Genomic DNA, 18,812 nt, shown 5'->3' on the forward strand with positions numbered 1-18,812 from the left:
GGCAACCAATATGCTGTGTTGCATTAAGAAAAGTCTTGTCAAAAGCTCAGGGTGGAGATGATTCTTCTGGTGTGCTCATCAGTGGTGAGACTCCTCTGGAGTGCTGGTTTAAGTCCTGGCCCCCCCAGCACAAGACAGACATATACATACTTAGTTTAATGGGGGGTCATAAAGATTTTTAGGAAATTGGAACATCTGCTTTGAGGAGAATCTGAAAGAGCCGGGACTGTTGAGCCAGAGGCAAAGAAGGTTCAGGGAGATGTTATCAATATGGTGCTAAGATATGTGATGGAGCCAGATTATTCTCAGTGATGTCCAGTGGTAGGACAGAGACAATGGGCACAGACTGAAATACATGAAAATCCATTTAGAGGAGAACTTATTTGATTTCAGGGTGGTCAAACATTGGAGTAAAAGGGGTTGTGAAGTCTCTATCCTTGGAGTTACTCAAAACCTGAGAGGCTGCATCATGGTGTAACCTGCTGTAGCTGGCCCTGCTCTAAGCAGTGACAGTGAACTAGGTGTTTTCCAGGGGTCCCTTCCAACCTTAAACATAAGATTCTGTGATTTTATTTTTTTTTCACATGTAGTTCCCTTAAGACAGAAAAATTATTGTTTTGCAGATCATTAAGATCAGGTGCCAGCTGTCTATTACAAAATTCTATTAATGGCTTTACTTATCTTTAAGATATATTTTAATCTCTGGAAATGCAGAATCTGTTCCTTGTCACACATAGATTTCAGAAGTGGCAATTTATTGTTTATGTACTTTTATCACCTTTTCACATTTAAGGCATTAGCATATATTATAACCTTTATTGGATGTTGTGATTTTTTAAAAATATGTCCTTTCATGTGTGCTAGTTTTACCACCTAAAAATGTATTTTGCAGTATTCTTTTTCTTTGGAGAGCCATTAAGTATTCAGTAAGCTACTGGGAGCAGCTTTAGAGTTCTTAGATGTGTTAGTGAGAAAAGTTCTTAGTGTCTTAGTTAGAAAACACATAGTTGTAAATGATGGTACTGTTAACTTATGGAAACTTGAGGAAAGTTGCTAAGTGTTCTCATGAACAGTGCTGAAAAAAAAGCATTGCATCTGAACTGTTGAAATTTATCTTGGCTTCTGTTATATTTCATTGGAGCCTAACACTTGATAAAAATTCTCTTTTGTAAATGGCTATATTCTGTAATGTTTTACTTATTCTATATTAAATGTATACTTCTCAATTTGAGCCAAAAAGAGAAGCTAGGTCTCCTAAATGTTTTTCAGGTTGGTACGATGCCCTTCATGACTACAGAAGGAAATGTCACTTTAGACACTGTTAGTGTGAACCTTTCCAGTTTCCTCAAAGTATTATCTTCAATGTATCTCCATCTAGAATTTATTATTGTATAAGACATGTCATCATTCTTCATCTTGAGAGAGCTTACTCACTTGCAGAGTCCTTCTTGAAAACTGAATTGAATTGAGGGAAGTCAAGTGGTCATTACAAGCAGCCTTATATGTTTCTACAGTTGACCATTGCTTTGAAATCATCTTTATCCAGTAGTGCACCTTAGGAAATGGTTCTGCTTGCTGGAACTTCTAATTTCTCTTACAACTCATAGCAAAGTTGTGGGCATTGAAGTTAAGATTTTACCCTTACTGTAATTTTGTATTTCCAAACTGCATTACATCTTCTCAAAAAGAAGTGATAGGCATGTGCAACAGAAGTAGCAGATAAAGTAGTTAGATTTGATTAGTGATCTTGTAATGGTAATGTTAAGTTTTAGTCTCAGCTTTGTAGTGCAACACGTACTGGTCCGAGGACTTTATTATCAGTAAAAATCTGCCAGTGTATTACATGGAAGTTCAACAGAACAGAATAGAAGGTTTATATTTAAAACATAGTAATACAGACTGGCAATTTAGGACAACCCAGAGCTATTTTATTAGTTTTCTCCAATTAGAAAGTGCATAAAATTAAAGAGTAATTTGCATTAGAATGATCTTAAAGATCATCCAGATCTAACCACCTCTTCATGGTCAGGGATACCCCCCACTGGGCTAGACTGCTCAAAGTCTGATCCAGCCTGGCTTTGAACACTTACAAGGAGTTGACATCCACAGCTTCTCTGGGCAACCTGTTCCCATGTCTTAATTTTTACACTGAAGAATTTCTTTCTAATATCTAACCTAAATCTACTCTCTTCCAGCTTAAAAGAACCCCAACTCTCTTAGCCTGTCTTTACAGGAGGGGTGCTCCACCATCTGATTATCTTTGAGACTCTTCTCTGGTCTTCTTTCAACAGCTCTGTGTCCCTCCTATGTTGGGGGACCAAGCGCTGGACACAATTCTTCAGATGAGGTCTTACGAGGGTGAAGTAGAGGGGCAGAATCACCTCCCTTACCCTGCTGCCCACACTTCTTTTGATGCAGCCCAGGATATAGTTGGGGTTCAGGGCTACAAATGCATGTCACCAGCTCATGTTGAACTTCTCATCAACCAATCCTCCAAAGTTCTCCCCCTTAGGATTGTTCTTAGTCCATTCTCTGCCCAAACTGTATTTGTGCTTTGGGTTGCCCATACCCATGTGCTGGACCTTGCACTTGGGCTTTTTGAATTTCATGCATGGGATATCTCTCAAGCCTGTCAGGGCCCCCCTGGAGGGCCTCCCTTCCCCCCAGTGTGTCAGTCACACTACACAGCTTGGTTCATCAGCAAACTTGCCGAAGGTGCCCTCAGTTCCTCTGTCACTGACAAAGATTCTCAGTACCCATCGCTGAGCTACACCAGTTGTCACTGATCTCCTCTTGGGTATTGAGCTGTTCTTAGTGCCACATCTCTTTTAGTGCCACCATCCTGTCAATTCCGCTGAGTGATAAAATTCCTGTCTCTCAAATTTAGAGACTGGGATGTTGTGCAGGATAGTGCCAGATGGTCTACGCAGTTCCAGGAAGGTAACATCAGTTGGTCTTCCTGAATCCACCAACTCTGTAACCCGTTCATGGAAAGCCACCAAATGACGCTTCTGGTTGGAAATGTAATCTTTGGAGATGATAATACTTATTTTTAATCCTGCTTGAGTAACTGTAGTTGTTATACTAAACTACAGACAGCTACAGTCTGACTGTGGAATCAGAAAAGTAAGGTTGTTGTGTCCAGTGTTTCCAATTCATCCGCTTCATCTGGTTGCAGAGAGCTTGTTTAACCAAAGGTCTCTGTATTCATCAAAGCAAGAATAGGAAGGAAGCCTGTGGCATATACTGAATACTGGCACTTTGAGCTGGAAACTGAATCTTTTCCAGTTCCCTGAGTCCGTGAAGAAGAATAGTGAAGTTTGTTGCATCCACTAATCACCTAGGAAAAAACATCTCTGTCATTATGGATATTTTTAGTTTTGTTGAAAAAGACCGTTCCAGTTCAAGATATTGAGATACCCATTTATTTTGGCAAGATGCATTAAAAAGCCTCTGATAGCTTGCATAGGTTTGGGGGTTTTTTGTTTATTTTTCTTACTGTAAAAGGGATTTTTCTTACAAAAATACAGTACAGTGTGCATATTAGCTCCTTTCAAGCAAGTAACTTAGTTTCTCCCTTTCATCAAAGGAAAACATGAGTAGGATTAAAATCCCAAAGTGAAAACTGCACCATGAAATAGCTTTAGAAAACAAGCAAATTTAAGTGTAGATTTAATTATTTGCAGAATTCAGTGCAATTTCTTCATTACCAGTGTCTTTGTACCTTGTGATTACTGTATGTCCTTTCAGTGTGTGGTTGTAATTGATTGTAAATTACTTGATCTAAAGAACTTAGTGTGGTAAATTTCAGGAAGAGTTTTTGTATTTTCATTGACAATGTCAAGACTAGAAGTTCTAAACACAACTTCATTTGGGGCCGTTGTAATCTCAAAGCCTCATCACTTTTCTTTAAAATGAAAATAGAGAAAATCCCTACTTTTAGAGGAGTTAAAAAAGTAAAGTATTCTGCAATTGTTGAAAAACTGTTGCTAATAAAATGTTACTCGATTGATAGTTTACACTTCTATCTTTGGAATAGGGAACCTCAGATTTTGGGAAATACGTTCTTCCTCGGATTAATAAAATATGTTGTCTAAATGGTTGAATTTTCTAGGATTTATTTTGTTGTGGACCAAATTAAGTATTTATGTGCCAGGCATAATAAAAATTATTGCTAGAGAAAGTAAACCAGGTAGTTTTCTTGGTGTCCCTGCTTGGGCAGGAGGCTGAATAAGAGAACCTCCAGAGGTCACTTCCCACCTCAGCCAGTTTGTGAAGTCTCTTATATAAGTAATTTATTTATTAGACGCAAACTTTTTAAAGTTACTTTTGCTTTCATGTTCAGTCATTGCAAGCAGTGTGTTTCTGCAAAATATTAGTAAATTAATTAAAGTGTTAAATGTCATTGATTATTTTGTGGGGTGTTTTTTTTGTCTTTTAAATGTCAGCATGCTTTACTTTAGAGAGATTTTATCATACCTGCATGTTGCATAAGCTATATACACTACTTCTTGGAAAGCAAACAGAAGAAATTCTGGGTAATAAGTGCTCTAAAATTACAAAAAGTAATTGCATTACCAGCAGTTATGCAGGTGTGTAGATTAGGACAATACAAACAAAGCTCTCTGTGTTTCTGCCAATAGTTGCTAAAAATACTGATTTATATAATAATTATCTTCCTAACGATCACGGCACTTGTTTGTCTGTAAATTTGTTTGTTTGACAATTTTGGAAAGCAACATTTGGAAAATATAGCTAATTTCAGCTATATTTTACTGGGGCTGGAAGTTGCAAGATGGTTTCATTTCTGAAAATTGTTGGATAGAGATACTTTTGTCCACACTGAGAAAGAGGCTCCAGTATGTGCACTCCCCCGTCTGGCAGCTGAGGAGTGTGGGAGTGAATGTGGTGTGAGGAGAAGACATCGGGTTTGTTAAGGAGGGCTGTGAAGAGCCTCCTGGACAGAGGAATTGCACTGCTGTGAGGGCATGGAGGGAAACAGCTCGCCAGTTCAGAAGAAAAGCTTCTTAACAGCTTGCAGTGCTGTTCAGTGTTTCTCTTAAATGTACGTGGAGCTTAAGGTGAAAACCAGGCAACAAGATTGTAATAATACATCTTGATTAATAATAAATAATTATTATTGTATTGATAGGACAATTTTAATTCTAATGTAAAACACTGTGAGGTGCTTTTGTGATGCAACATACTAAATTCATTTATCTACAATTTTACATTGACATTTCTTGTAGACCTCTAAATAAACAGTGTATTTTTTTTTCATGTTTTCTCTGTGTGTATTAAAGATGCTTGGAGGGATTTTAGTTGTTTTTCAGATGCAAAAAGAGGTGAAACTTACACAACTGGATGACTTGTGCAAAATCAGTGGCTTCCTCAGCAAGCTTATTTCTTCCCACTTTTGTTTACAAAGGTTATGAATCATCTTAGAGAGTTCAGCATCAGAAATACTCCTGAATTAAAATGGTTTTAGTTCAGTGTTTAGTTACTAAGGTTTTAGCTTGGTAAACCTAATCAGGGAGCAAAAGCCTTTAAAATAAAATAAAAGGCAATGGACAACTGGTGTTAGAAAAGGGCAGCACTGATACCACCTAATATAAATGAGACATTCAATAAAAATTTAAAAAACCCAGGATGCTAATTCCTCTCTCGTCCCTGTCACAACTACTTTAACAAAGGTATGTTGGAACCTAAAGTGTTCTATATGTGACAGAGCTGACTAACCCTTTTGATTTTCCTTGCTCTTCTACACATCTCTTAGCTATCTTCTTTCAGTAAAATTCATTGTATAGTATTAGTTGCTCCATGTGTGCCTGGGAAAATAATACGGCTGTGCGCACCAAAAAGAACAAAATTACAGATGTATTTTCTCTGTTGCAATAGAAGTTGCATTTGGAATATGTAGTGCAGATGGGACATAAATGCCTGAACTGTTGAAGTAGCTTGTCATTTTCTGTGTCTGAATTTCTGATGTGTGCTTCATATGACTGCTGCCAAGTTATATTTTTTTGTTATATTTTTTTGCATTTTACTTTTTCATACGCTTCTGCAGAAAGAAGAATTTGCTAGCTCCAGTAGTGTTAGGATCATAGGTCAGAAGGGACCCCTAAGAGCTCATCGAGTCCAAACCCCCTGCCAGAGCAGGGTCACCTACAGGAGGTCACACAGGAACACATCCAGGAGGGCTTTGAATGTCTCCAAGGAAGGAGACTCCACAACCTCCCTGGGCAGCCTGTGCCAGTGCTCTGTCACCCTCACAGTGAAAAAATTCTTCCTTATATTTATATGGAACCGCCTATGCTCCAGTTTATAACCATTGCCCCTTCTCCTATTATTAGTCACCCCTGAGGAAAGCTTGACTCCATCCTCCTGGCACTCACCCCTTACATATATCTAAACATTGATGAGGTCACCCCTCATTCTCCTCTCTCCAAGCTGGAGAGCCCCAGCTCCCTCAGCCTTTCCTCATAAGGGAGATGTTCCAGTCCCTTCATCATCTTGGTCACTCTGCACTGGACTCTTTCAAGCAGTTCCCTGTCCTTCTGGAACTGAGGGGCCCAGAACTGGACACAATATTCCAGATGCTGCTTCATCAGGGTAGAACAGAGGGGGAGGAGAACCTCTCTCCCTGCCAGCCACCCCCCTTCTAATGCACCCCAGGATGCCATTGGCTTTCTTGGCCACAAGGGCACACTGCTGGCTCACAGTCATCCTTCCATCCACCAGCACCCTCAGGTCCTTTTCCCCCATGCTGGTCTCCAACAGCTCAGTCCCCAGCCTCTTCTAGTACCTGGAGTTGTTTCTACCCAGAGTTTTGACATGAAAGGTAAATCTCTTCAGTGCTTAAAAAGATGGAAAAGGAGTAGTAATAAACTCCCTGAATAACTGGGTTCTCACAGCTGCTTTATTTTGCAAAACTAGTGAACATAACTACCCTGCTGAAGTATTTCACATGTATTTTATACAGGTTTAACATTTTAAAACATACCAGTACTTTGGTTTAGTTTTTGATACCTTATCAGTGCGGCTTGTATCACTTTTCTAATGAGAAGGAGGTAGTAGTACTTTAGTTTGCAACCAGGAGCAAAATTTGTGTTCCATTCACTTAAATTTAATCCCCTTGTTTTAAGAAGACAACTCAGCTTCCTAACAGCAACTTTCCTTAAACAGCTTTGACAAGGTTCTTAAATGCCTTGTTTGTGTACAAAGGACTTGATATAGGGTCATTTTAAAGAGTTCTTCGTGCTAAGGCATGGAAATTAAATATTTGAGAAGCTATTTTTAAGTGCAGAGCACTGTTAATAAGGGCTTTTTAGTTTTTATGTATGTTAAAATGAATAAAAAGAAAATATTTCTTGTGCTTGGATGAAGGAAATAGCTGTAACAGAAAAAGCTCCCAGTGCTGCTGGTGAGCTTTTTCTTTTTGGGAAGCTTTGTTCTAATTATTTCCCCCCCTTTTGTTATTGCAAGGTAGCAAGAAAAGTCAGGGTTTCCTATTAAGTGTTCATGTAACATACATCAGGGAAAATGTGTACTACCACAGGCATTTGCTCTCTGCAGGGTTTTTTGGGGTTTTGGTCTTTTTTTGTTTGTTTGGTGTTCTTTTTGTTGTTTTTTGGTTTTGTGGGTTTTTTTTTTGTTGGTGGTCCCATTGTGCCAGTTCCCCTCCTCTTCTTGCCTGGGAGGAATTACAAGCACAAAGCACAGTTACTCTTCATGTTAGTTTACCATGATAGAAATCTGTGAGCTTCTGCATTATGGGGCATCTCTCCTTGAATCCGCAGACCTCTCAAGCTGTGAATGCTTCTACCACCTTTACTGAGGTTTCTCTTGTCGTTTACTGTGGTGTCACTGCCACTGCTGACATACGGGCAGCAGAGGCATTGGTGTCATTGTTACCAATAGAACAGCAGAGACCAAGGGAAGGTGCCAGTAGCCACAGAAATAGAATCTCCAGAGTTTTTTTCTAAAGACTGCTTTACATTCAGAAGCAATTTACAATTAGCCTACTACAGGACTTTATACTGAGGTTTCTTTTCTTACCCTGGTTGTAGTTGATAGTGATTTGAACACCTGCTGTTGGAATATCTTTAGAAAAACACATTATACTAGTACTGGTTTTGAAATTGTACAGTATATTTTAATTTTACCCTTGCTTTGTCAGTATCGCTGTTGCTGCTGGCTGACCACTTTTTGAACCAAACACACAGATTTCACCAGAACACCATATTCACACCTGTGTCTTCAAACTTATTTTTTCGTAGCCACTGTTGTAGGTGGTAAGATTATTCTGTATCTTGTTATTAATGAGTCTTCTGATTCCTGACACCACCCCCATCCCCTTTTCTCTTCACCTTCCAATGCATGCTGCCACTCCTCCACCCCCACCCTTCAGTTGTTCTAAGCCAGGTTCACACCAAATGGCTTCATAGATTCTTGCATTGCTGTTTTAACCTTAGACAGCTGCATCAGTGGTTAGTTACAGTTCACTTCCAATACTGACTTTTTCTGAGACTGAATTACTGTTAAGATGCTTTATATTGTGAATCTATGTGCTTTCCCCCTCTGGCCCCCAGGTACTTAAGTGTTGGGCTGTTTTGACAGCTGTGTTTCCTTCCTTGGTGTTGCACATCTGTCATTGTATCAAACTGTAGCTGTGCTAGGGGAACCAGAAATCTGCCCTCTTGTGGGTTAATCTGTAGGAGGTACCTCAGTCATGGCATCTCATTTGAAGGAAAACTAGAGGATATTAAGTCATTCTCTTTCTACCTTTCTCCCTCATTCTTTCAGTGTTTTTTTGTTTGGGTTTGTGTGTGTGTGTTGGTATGTGTGTTAAGGACAGTTTATGGACTTACAACTAGTTGAAATTAATGTAGTAACTAGCAAGCAGTTTATTGAAAAAGAAAGTAGCTTTTTGAAAAAATCTGTAAATGTAAAGCAAAGCTTCTTAAATTCCTGGTAGCATGTTTGTTCATTTAAAATATAATTAAAAGTCTACTGCTCACCTAAATGACAAAGCATCTCATAGAGGAGTTATACTGGGATACTTTGAGAGTGTGCAGTTACATAAATCAGCGCTGATCATGGTTAACTCAATTTGAAGCTAGTCAGCATACAAGAAATCCACTTTTTCAAGTATTTTCATTCTAAATAAAAATTTCAAAGTATAAATAAAAGATAACTATATTTAAGGTACTTATTTAATGGAATGCTTTTAAAAAAGAAAACTAAAGAGACCTATTGCTATAGCTGTTCTTTAAAATTTAATTTGATCTACCTGATTTTGCCTTTAATCTCCTCAGATATGTATTAGTTTATTCATACATAATTTATTTCTTAAATCCAAGTATATAAGAGTGTAAGTGTTAAAGAATACCCCTTAACAAACATACATATGAAATTTCTCAATCTTGAGTTCGGTTACTGATCTTTGCATTAGTACTGAGCCTGTGTACTATACTACTGCATAAAAACAGATTTTTCCCTTTTTTTTTTTTTTCACACGGTTCTCATGCATGCACAAAGCTAAGATGTAGAAGAACTCCAATTTTGTTAAGGAGATAACAATATTTTTCAACCACAAGGAATGTTTCATAAATTCAGAGTGTGGTAAACAGCAGTCAGAGTCTTTTGTCATTTCACTGATAATCAGATGATGCAATATCTGAAAAAATATGATCATGGTTTATTTCTTTTTTGTTTGGCGTTTTTGTTTGGTTTTGGCTTTGTTTGGGTTGGGTGTTTTTTTTCCATTCCTGGTTGCAGTCTCTATTCACTGTGCAAGCACTACCTCTTCACTTAAAATTGTTCACAGCTTGCTTTCATCCTCTCTTTCTCCCCTTAGTTTTACACATGGCTGTCCATTTTTTCTGAAGAGATTTTTTTTGTTTTCCTGTTAGTTTTCCACTCTGCCTTTAATCCAGTAGTACTGTGAGAAATTCAGAATATATAGAGAAGTAAGTTCTAGAGAGGATCCACATGACACTGCCCTACCCTTGTGCCAGTCAGTCAGTGTTTTCCAGGTCCATGTTATGGATTGTTTTACCAACTACATTTTTAATTTCTACTTTAAAAAACTAACAAACAAAACAACCAAAAACCAAACAAAAAACCCCCAACAAAACTCACTACAAAAGCACCATAAGTGAACAACCCACAACATTCTACACTTTAAATGTGTACATGTTACCGATAACAAACTTTTAATATTACTTTGCTTGCAATCTTGTCTTTGCTGTATTATTGTGCATTATAATAGCTTTTTCATATAGTACTGTCAATATATGCTGCCATTTCATTGTTTTCCTTTCACTGAGGGGCTCTTTGTATCACTTTCTTTGTGCACTGTAGTTTTTTTTCTCTCTGAAATGTCTTCTATGATAGCTGCTGAATCTTACAAAGAAGCAAGAGCATAAATACCAAATAAACTGAATATGTAAGACCACCTTTGCTTACATATAAATTTGGTTTCTAGTTGTTAGAACTGCTACACTACACACTGGTTGCAAGCTTTAAAATGCAGCACTTCTTGGATTCCCTTAATTCAGCTAGAGTAAATAACTTTCACTTTTTCAGTCTAGAGGTAGAAATGCTGTACTGCTGGTAATAGCTAAAGTACAAAGCTGATAATGTAAAATTTTCTTTATATTGAAAAATGTTGATTCTTTGTGACTGATTTTGAGATGCCTACAATGTAGTACTTTTAACTCTTGTTATAGTTGGGAAATGTAAAAAGTCCGTAACACAACAAAATTTGTCAGTCAAGCCATTGTTGTGTACTGCTCTGATGTTTTTGCTGTTCTCATGTTTTTGCTGTTCTGGTGGTGTTTGAAAGAATTTCTCTCAACTTGAACTAATTTCTTCCCCCTCGCTGCTCGATAATTTAAATTCCTTAAATGAGTTAGGTTATTAGTGTTCTTACTGACATCAAATTCAAGCTCTAGTTTCATTGGACCTCGATTCTGGAAATGAATCACACCTTGTTTGCCAGTTGTTTAACAGATGAAATTTTGCTCTCTGTAAAACAGGTGTAATATTTTGATCCTATGTGGTATGTCCATTCTGTGTTTATTGTATAAAGTAATCCCATCACTTAATCCCATCAGCCTCTTTCTCTGTTGTTTATTCTCATCTGTTTATCACATCATGGTACTTACAAGAACTTTGCAGTGTAAGAGGCATGGATTGCCATGCTTAGTTCCCATTTGGTGCAACCTGTCTGTTCTGTAACATCTGTATGATCCATCTTCAGAATAATGGTGTTACTTTAAAGAAATGGTGTCGCTGATCTCTTCTACTATTTCTGATTGAAAGGGGGTTCCAGAAAGTGGCAGTTCTGATGGTAAGAAGCTCTGTTCTGATTCTCTTCTTGTTTGTATTCATGCCCCCATTTATCCTTGCTTTAGAATTACCCGGTAGCATTCTTCTTTGTAATCTTCTTTGACTGCTTTAGAGAGCACCCACATCCCCTCTTGACCTTTGTTTTGTTAGCTAAACAAACCAACCCCTTCTGCTCTACTCGTAGAAAGAAAGTTTACTCTTCCCCTGACTATTCAAACTCAGGGCGTTTGGTTCACTCAGGTCCGAATCTTGACAGTTTGGATTTTTTATCATTTATCTGTGGAGGTTTCTAATTTGAGCATCTGGTTTTGGAGGAGTTTCTTCTATTGATTATAATCTCGTATAATTATTGTGTCAGTAATAGCTACAAGGAACTTTCATTAGTACTGACTGCCTCTGATGTTTACAGCTTTGCCAGGTGACGAGGAAGGGAAAGTTAACAGGTTGTTGGTTTTTTTTTTATTTTTCCTTTTCTCAATGTTTATGTGTTACATACAGGATTTCCAATAGTACTGGTGACATGGCCGCTGTCATCTTTGATACAGTTTCACTTGAGGGAAACTCATAATTAAATATGACGTTTTTATGTGTGGAAATTGTTCTGTGATTGCTATATTTAGTGGCTTTTCAGTGACAAAATCTGAAAGTCCTTCCACCTAGGAGTTTGTTGTTTCAGATCCATTGTGAGGAGCAGATTGTTTGGTTTGGGGATTTTTGGTTGTTTTGCTCTTTTGTTGTTGGTTTGGTGGGGAGGGGATTTGGGTGTTTGGGTTTTGTTTCATTTTTATTGTTATTTGAAGGGGTTTTTTAGTTTGTTTTTAATTAACTATTTTTTTTTGTGGAACTAGGAAATCACTGAAATTGTGTGCATATTGATATTTTTTGGTGGGTATAGAATCTCAAATATGGATTGCATTTGAAACTGTTTTGAGTGTTTGAAGGATGTTTTTTGTATTTTTTTAATTGTATTACTGAAATCTAAACACCACAATCCACTCAGCACATCTGCCTGTAGCCATTTCCTCAATTACATTTCTGTACTTGTAATATAATATACTTTGAACAAATGCTATTTAGTGGTGAGAGTCAGACTGTGTCAGGTGCATCAAAGGAGTCAACTCATTGCTCTGTGTTGGTGTTTTTTTGGTTTTTCTTTTTTTAAGGATTCAGTTGTGTGTAGATAAGAAAACTCTGAAATGTTAACTCCAGTGGTTCATGAAAACTTAGACCAGGAAGAAGTCTCATAACATTTTGTTTCCTTGCCTTGCTTAGAATCTAGGAGTATTTCTTAGCAGTGGTATGCTGTATGTTGCCATTCAGGTGGCATAAGAAAGAATCAGGTGTTCTCTAAGGTTTGGTTTGTGTGTATTGTACATGTAATTCTCAAAAATGTTAGCTTGTGAAAAAAGTGTAAGCAAATTGTGATTTCAGTGTCTTCGGTATATAACATAAATGCTTACAGAAGAGGTCTATTTACTTTTAATCGAACTGTGAACACAGGTGCCAGTCCATAATAGGCAAATGACTATATAAAAATTCCTTTCTGTTAATTCCTTTTGTTTATCTTCAGAAAATATAATGTTCAATTTTTGTCTTTTCGGAAGTATAACAGTGAATTGTAATGTGTGATCTTAATAATTTTTTGTTGTTTTGGCACAGCAGTTGAAATTATTATGAAGAAATTTGGGGTGTGTTTGTTTTTTTGTTGTTTGTTTTGGTTTTTTTAAATTAGTGTGATCTACATTACAGTTGGGATCTCTATAGTTATTAAACCTGAGGGAAAAAAATCCATTTTGTTCAACAGCTATGCCTTTATAAAGGCATAGAATAGTTTATAGAATATAAACTATGCCTTTACAGGAAATTAACAAGCTGGTTCAGTGGTGACCAAGGTTTTCTTTTGGTGGAGTCGGCAAAACAGTTTCTGGTAGTAGAATGACCAGACAGTGTTTAATATTAAGGAGATATTTTCAGATAATCATTGAAATAGTACTTTTAAAATTATTTCTTTTTATTTTATGAGACTTCTTATCTGAAAAAAATCTGCAACACTAGGAAGTGAATATAGTAGTTAATAATTAAACTTCTACATTTAGCTATCCACTTTTTTTTTATTATTATTATTTTTTGCCAATTTTTGAGTTGGTATTGTATAACTTGAGTAAATTTTCCAGTAATTGCCTTACTTTATATCTTTTTTTGGTGAAGGGCTTTGTTTCTTAGACCAACAGCTTGCTTTTTGATTGCTTAATACCATTTGATATTTAAAATTGACATTGTTCTACCCACTATTGACAGTTACTTAGTGTGCAGCTGAGGATATGATCTATGTTTCTTTTATGCTACTGAATATAAAAATTCTAAAAAAAATTATGGTTTCATTCTGGTTTGTTCATTCTGTTTTTTGTTGGGTTTTTTTTCAGTGCTTGGGAGATGGGAAGTAATGATAGCTGGCACCTGAACTAAAATATCTGTGAAGGCAATACTACCCCAGAACTTCAGGATGAATGGGGATATGCCTCATGTTCCCATCACTACTCTTGCAGGGATCGCTAGTCTTACAGACCGTAAGTACTCTTTCTTGCCATTGCTTTGCTGTTTTCTAGCTCTTTATTAAATACCTTCATTTTCAAAATACTAACAGTAGTTTATTTTAAAAGTTCTTAAAGGTAATACTCTTAAATATCTGATTTGTCATCATGCACTATCTGATTTTTTAAAAATCTGTTCATATAAAATGTGGTAATTTAAACATGAAATAAAATGAAATACCCTTAGCCTGAAACAAAATACAGGAATTCATTACTTTGAATTTTGAGCATCATTCAGTAGCATATGTGGGTAACCCACAAATAAAGAAAAACTTGCTTATTTTAAAATAGTAAAACATACATCTAATCATATTCATGAGACTGAGAGAAGCAGAAGAGGGAGATTATTTCTGAACATGATACAAAAAAGTTGCTCCAGTTATAGGTTCAAAGAGTGGTTGTTAAAGCAGCAGGACCTATGAGTCTTTTTTCTTAGCTGTTCAGCCTACAAAAGGAGTAGATAAGGTGTGTGTCACCATGAAGACAAAATGCATTAAGGAAAAAGAACTACTTACTGTCCAAGCTGATACTGGTTATAATGTGACCAAAAATAACTTTCTAGTGAAAACTAAGAGGGGATTTATCACTACTATAATGAGGTGTTAGAACAACTATTATAATAAAAGCAGCTGGGACAAAGACGCTTTTTATTTATAAAGCTTGAGAGAGTTTATAGCTCAGTTGTCTTTCTGAAGATAATTAGTCTCAGTGACACGGGTGCTTCCTCTGAACTCTTGTTTTTAGTATTATACTGTTGAAATATGGAGAACTTCCAAGAGACACTGAAAATATATACGCAGCAATTGGATTTAATTGTCTATAGTAAAATCAGCAGGTGGACAAAAATATTTTCTTTAAAAAAAAAGAAATCTTAAAAAAAAACCCGAACAAAAAACATTCAAGGACAAAAACATACTCTTTATGTCTTCCTGATATTTGGAAATATCAAATTGAGAGATACACTTATGCATTTAGATGTGTTTATATGTGTAAGTGCTAATGCAAGAACTTCTTCAAATGAACTACTTGTGGCGGGATTAGCCCTTATGTTAGGTTTATGTTAGGCGCATTTTCTTCATTTTGCGTGGTATTTACTTAATTTTCAGAAAGTCAGAAGCAGATGAAAGATAAAGACTTCTAAATGCCTCACTTTATTTTTCTCTGAGTGAGAAGAAGGAACTAGAATTGGCAAGGGTGGAAATCACTGGAATCTCTTCACCCCCCTCCTTCCTTTTTTTTTTTTTTAGTAATTTCAAAATACAGAAGAAACAAAGAAAAAATAGAATTATAGAATGGGTTGGGTAGGACCTTAAAGATCATTTAGCTCCAATCTCCCTGCATGGGCAGGGACACCTCCCACTGGACCAGGTTTCGCATTTCTCCATCCAGTCTGACCTTGAACACTTAAGAGTGATAGGATCTTCCCTGGACAACCTGCTCTGGTGTCTCACCACTCTCACAGGAAAGAATTTCTTTCTAATGTCCAGCCCCAGTCTACCCCCCCCCCTCCAGTTTGAAGCCATTACTGATTGTCCTGTCACTCCATTCCCTTGCAAGAAGTCCATCTCCAGCTTTCCCATAGCCTCCCTTCAGGTACTGAACACTCCTCTTGGAGTATTTCACTTAAGTTGTTTTTTGTGAACCTAATACTAATGGTTCAACTAAAACATTTATCTGAGAGCCATGATCAGCCTGGGAACTCGAAATCAGAGTCAGCTTTTTTTTCTGGACCCACGAATGTGACTTTCCTATGTAGCCAGCTTTTTGGCCTCTCTGGTTTACTCGCTCCTTGTTTGTGCAACTCTGCCAACCATCTTGTCAAGGCTTCTTACATGATACACTTCCTTGTTAGGTCTGTAGAACTAAAACTTCCCTCTGAAAGTATAGTGTGTCCATTCATAATTTGATTGCAATATTGTGATGTGTATATTCATTGTGTCTTTTTACCAAGATTTGTGAATAGCTATGCTGACCGAATTTACGTTTTAGTAATTATACCAATCAACAATTCTAGACTTTTCTTGAGAAGATGACTTATGTAGAAATATAAACAACAAGAGACTAATAAAAGGAAAATTTAATTAGAGGCCTAAATTTGTTTTTGGATTCTTTGGTTTTTGTTTTGGTAGCCTGAGTCTTGTGTGGGGTTTTTGTTTGTTTTGGGGTTTTTTTGTTGGTTGGTTTTGGGTTTTTTCCAAAACCTACCCTGGCTATGTTTGTGATTCATGAAATTATTCTGAACTCCTTTCTGTTTTCTGATAACAGTTTTGAACCAGCTGCCTCTTCCATCACCTTTACCTGCTACAACAACAAAAAGCCTACTTTTCAATGGACGGATAGCTGAAGAGGTGAACTGCCTTTTGGCTTGCAGGGATGAAAATCTGGTTTCACAGCTTGTCCACAGTCTCAATCAGGTGTCAACAGATCACATGTATGTATTTTGAAGTTCAGCTACATCACATTACTATCCTTATTCCTTGAAATAAAAATTAACTTGATTGAGAAGGATGTTTGTGAGAAGTCTGAAAATTAGAACATGCAGGTTTTTTATCAGGGTTGCTTGGCAGGTTACTGTTGTGTAAGAGTTAAATGTTTTCAGTTAGTTAGAACTTTAATAATTGTCCAGCAGCCCTTCCATACCTGGAGGGGTTATTTTATAGATCTCATGCTTATTCCATTCTTGTTGGAGTGTAGACTTTGTGGTGTTGATTGTGCAATACTGATTTTTGTTCCACTTTGGTTGATAATGCTCATAAGCATATTATATACACACTACACAAAAAGAATTTTTGAGACGCTCCTGTAAGAACATGGTCAGTTCTGATTAGGTATTGAACTAAGATATTTTAAGAATTGAACCAACAAGAATGGAAGTGCATTTCTTTTTGTTAAAATTTTCTAAACTTTTCTCTGGCGTCCTTTGAATTATATTACGTTTTCCTACACATTCCAACAAATCCATCTTTCATATGGAAGCTTTTAAAAGTCCTCAAAGTCAGTGAAAGCACAGATGCATTTGTAGGAAATCAATCACTTTTTCTTTATGGTTCCGAGGGAATCCTGTGGTGTCAAAGATTTGCCAGTTTCCCAGTTTAAAATGTAAGATTCTTAAAGCACTGGAGTGCAACCTAAATATTATGCTTTGAAGCATATGTTGCTTTCATTGCTACAGGAATATTTTATTTATGTTATGCTAAAGTGTGTTTTTATGGAAAAGATGATGATACAAAAGAGGGAATAGGAAACTTTTTCTAGTAGTCTGAAACAGACAGCCATGTACATAAAAGAGAGTAGTAACAGAAAATAATTTTGAAGATTAGTAGGAATACCTCTTGTGCCATTCCATAAAGAAGGCAGGGGAAAAAAACTGAGACAGGGAACAGTGCTTTGCAGACTTGGGGTTTTTTTTTTTTCTATATTTTAACAATAAATTGTCTTCTTTCATTTTGGTTTTGGTTTTTGTTTTTTGGTTTGTCTTTCTTTTTTTTTTTACTTGACTCATAGTTTCTTATAATTTGAAAATGCATTTGCCTCTTTATTTGCTTGCTTCCACAATTCCAGAGAGTTGAAAGATAACCTTGGCAGTGATGATCCAGAGGGAGATATACCAGTCTTGCTGCAGGCTATCCTGGCAAGGAATCCTAATGTTTTCAGGGAGAAAAGCATGCAAAACAGATACGGGGTACAAAGCGGTAAGGATTTTTGATTATTTATTGATTGCATTTTATGTTGTTCTGAAAGTTTAGAGACACAAACATATATGGAGCAAAACTGTGATAGTTATGCCTTGTCCTGTATTTCATAGTGATACAAAGCTGTGTATCTTTACATCTTTACAGAGCTGTTGTGTTAGAATAAGCATGGAAATAAACTCTATCAGATGTTTTTGTAAAAATGTTAAATAATCACTGCAAAGTTTGATCTCTAGCCTGACTGATTGGATTTTATTTTAAGTTCTTTATTACTAGGTTCATATATTTGTATTGGTAAATAATTGAAGTTGAAAAAATATGCCTTTATCATACTGTACTGAAAATCTGTATGGTTATACTGAATCTGACAGTTGATTGGACAGATCCTAGTTTTAGATCTGGAGAGTTGCACCTGAAGTGTGTTCTTTAAATACTAAACTAGGAAAGGAGCAGATACTTCCCAGAGTTTCCACGGTGTGAGGATAAAGCTTTGCTAGCACTGCAAAGATATAGAAGTGTTGCTGGAGTCCACAAAGGATGAAATTGTAAGGTGTTTTTGGAGGGGTAAAATTAATAAAATGAGAGAAGTTTGTTCACCTAGGCTAGTGAATACAATATTTGAAAGGGATTTGCTAAGGACAGGATATGTAATGTTCATTGTAAGAATGCGGAAATTTCCTGGCATGAAGATGTGAAAGGTAGTGATAAGTATCTTTAATTTCATTGATACATATATCCTGAAATTTTAGCACTAAAAAGTCTCCACACTCTGTTCCATGTTAGTTGTGTTAGAGTATGATTTTTCCAGCTATGGGAAGAGTGTAACTGTCCTGCCACTTTTCAGAGTAATCCTGCAAAGACCATACATTTGAACTAGAGTTTTCCACCAGTTTTGTAGAGTACAATAATTTTTTTTTTGCCAGTGGAAAAAACCAAAAAGGATACATCATTTTTAAAATTCTCTGTTCTGGCAGAGGCTTTCAAAAGAAAGAAGACAAAGCTAATTAATTTCTTTCTAAGTTTTGCTAATTCTGTGCAGAATTAGGGAGAAACACTTTTGAAGCTTGATTCAATAGGTTAGGAATAATCCTTAATGAAATAAAAGCATTACTGTCTTTAGTAAATGTGCTTTGGCCTGTGCTTGAGGAAAGATAATAGTACAGACTAAAAAATA

General features: G+C 36.6%; 1 protein-coding gene across 6 annotated transcripts in view; it reads left to right on the forward strand.

Annotated features, from left to right (window-relative positions):
* Nucleotides 1-18,812, forward strand: part of NIPBL (NIPBL cohesin loading factor) — a 147,700-nt gene that overhangs the window by 40,006 nt on the left and 88,882 nt on the right. For all 6 annotated transcript variants that reach the window (XM_071730992.1, XM_071730991.1, XM_071730996.1 and 3 more), the window contains exons 2-4: nt 13,779-13,922; nt 16,212-16,377; nt 17,508-17,638. In XM_071730992.1, the coding sequence (XP_071587093.1) occupies nt 13,859-13,922; nt 16,212-16,377; nt 17,508-17,638 (361 nt within the window). In that variant the 5' untranslated portion in view covers nt 13,779-13,858. The remainder of the gene's footprint in view (nt 1-13,778; nt 13,923-16,211; nt 16,378-17,507; nt 17,639-18,812) is intronic.

The sequence above is a fragment of the Heliangelus exortis genome, chromosome Z (genome assembly GCF_036169615.1).
Source record: "Heliangelus exortis chromosome Z, bHelExo1.hap1, whole genome shotgun sequence".
Classification (NCBI taxonomy): domain Eukaryota; kingdom Metazoa; phylum Chordata; class Aves; order Apodiformes; family Trochilidae; genus Heliangelus; species Heliangelus exortis.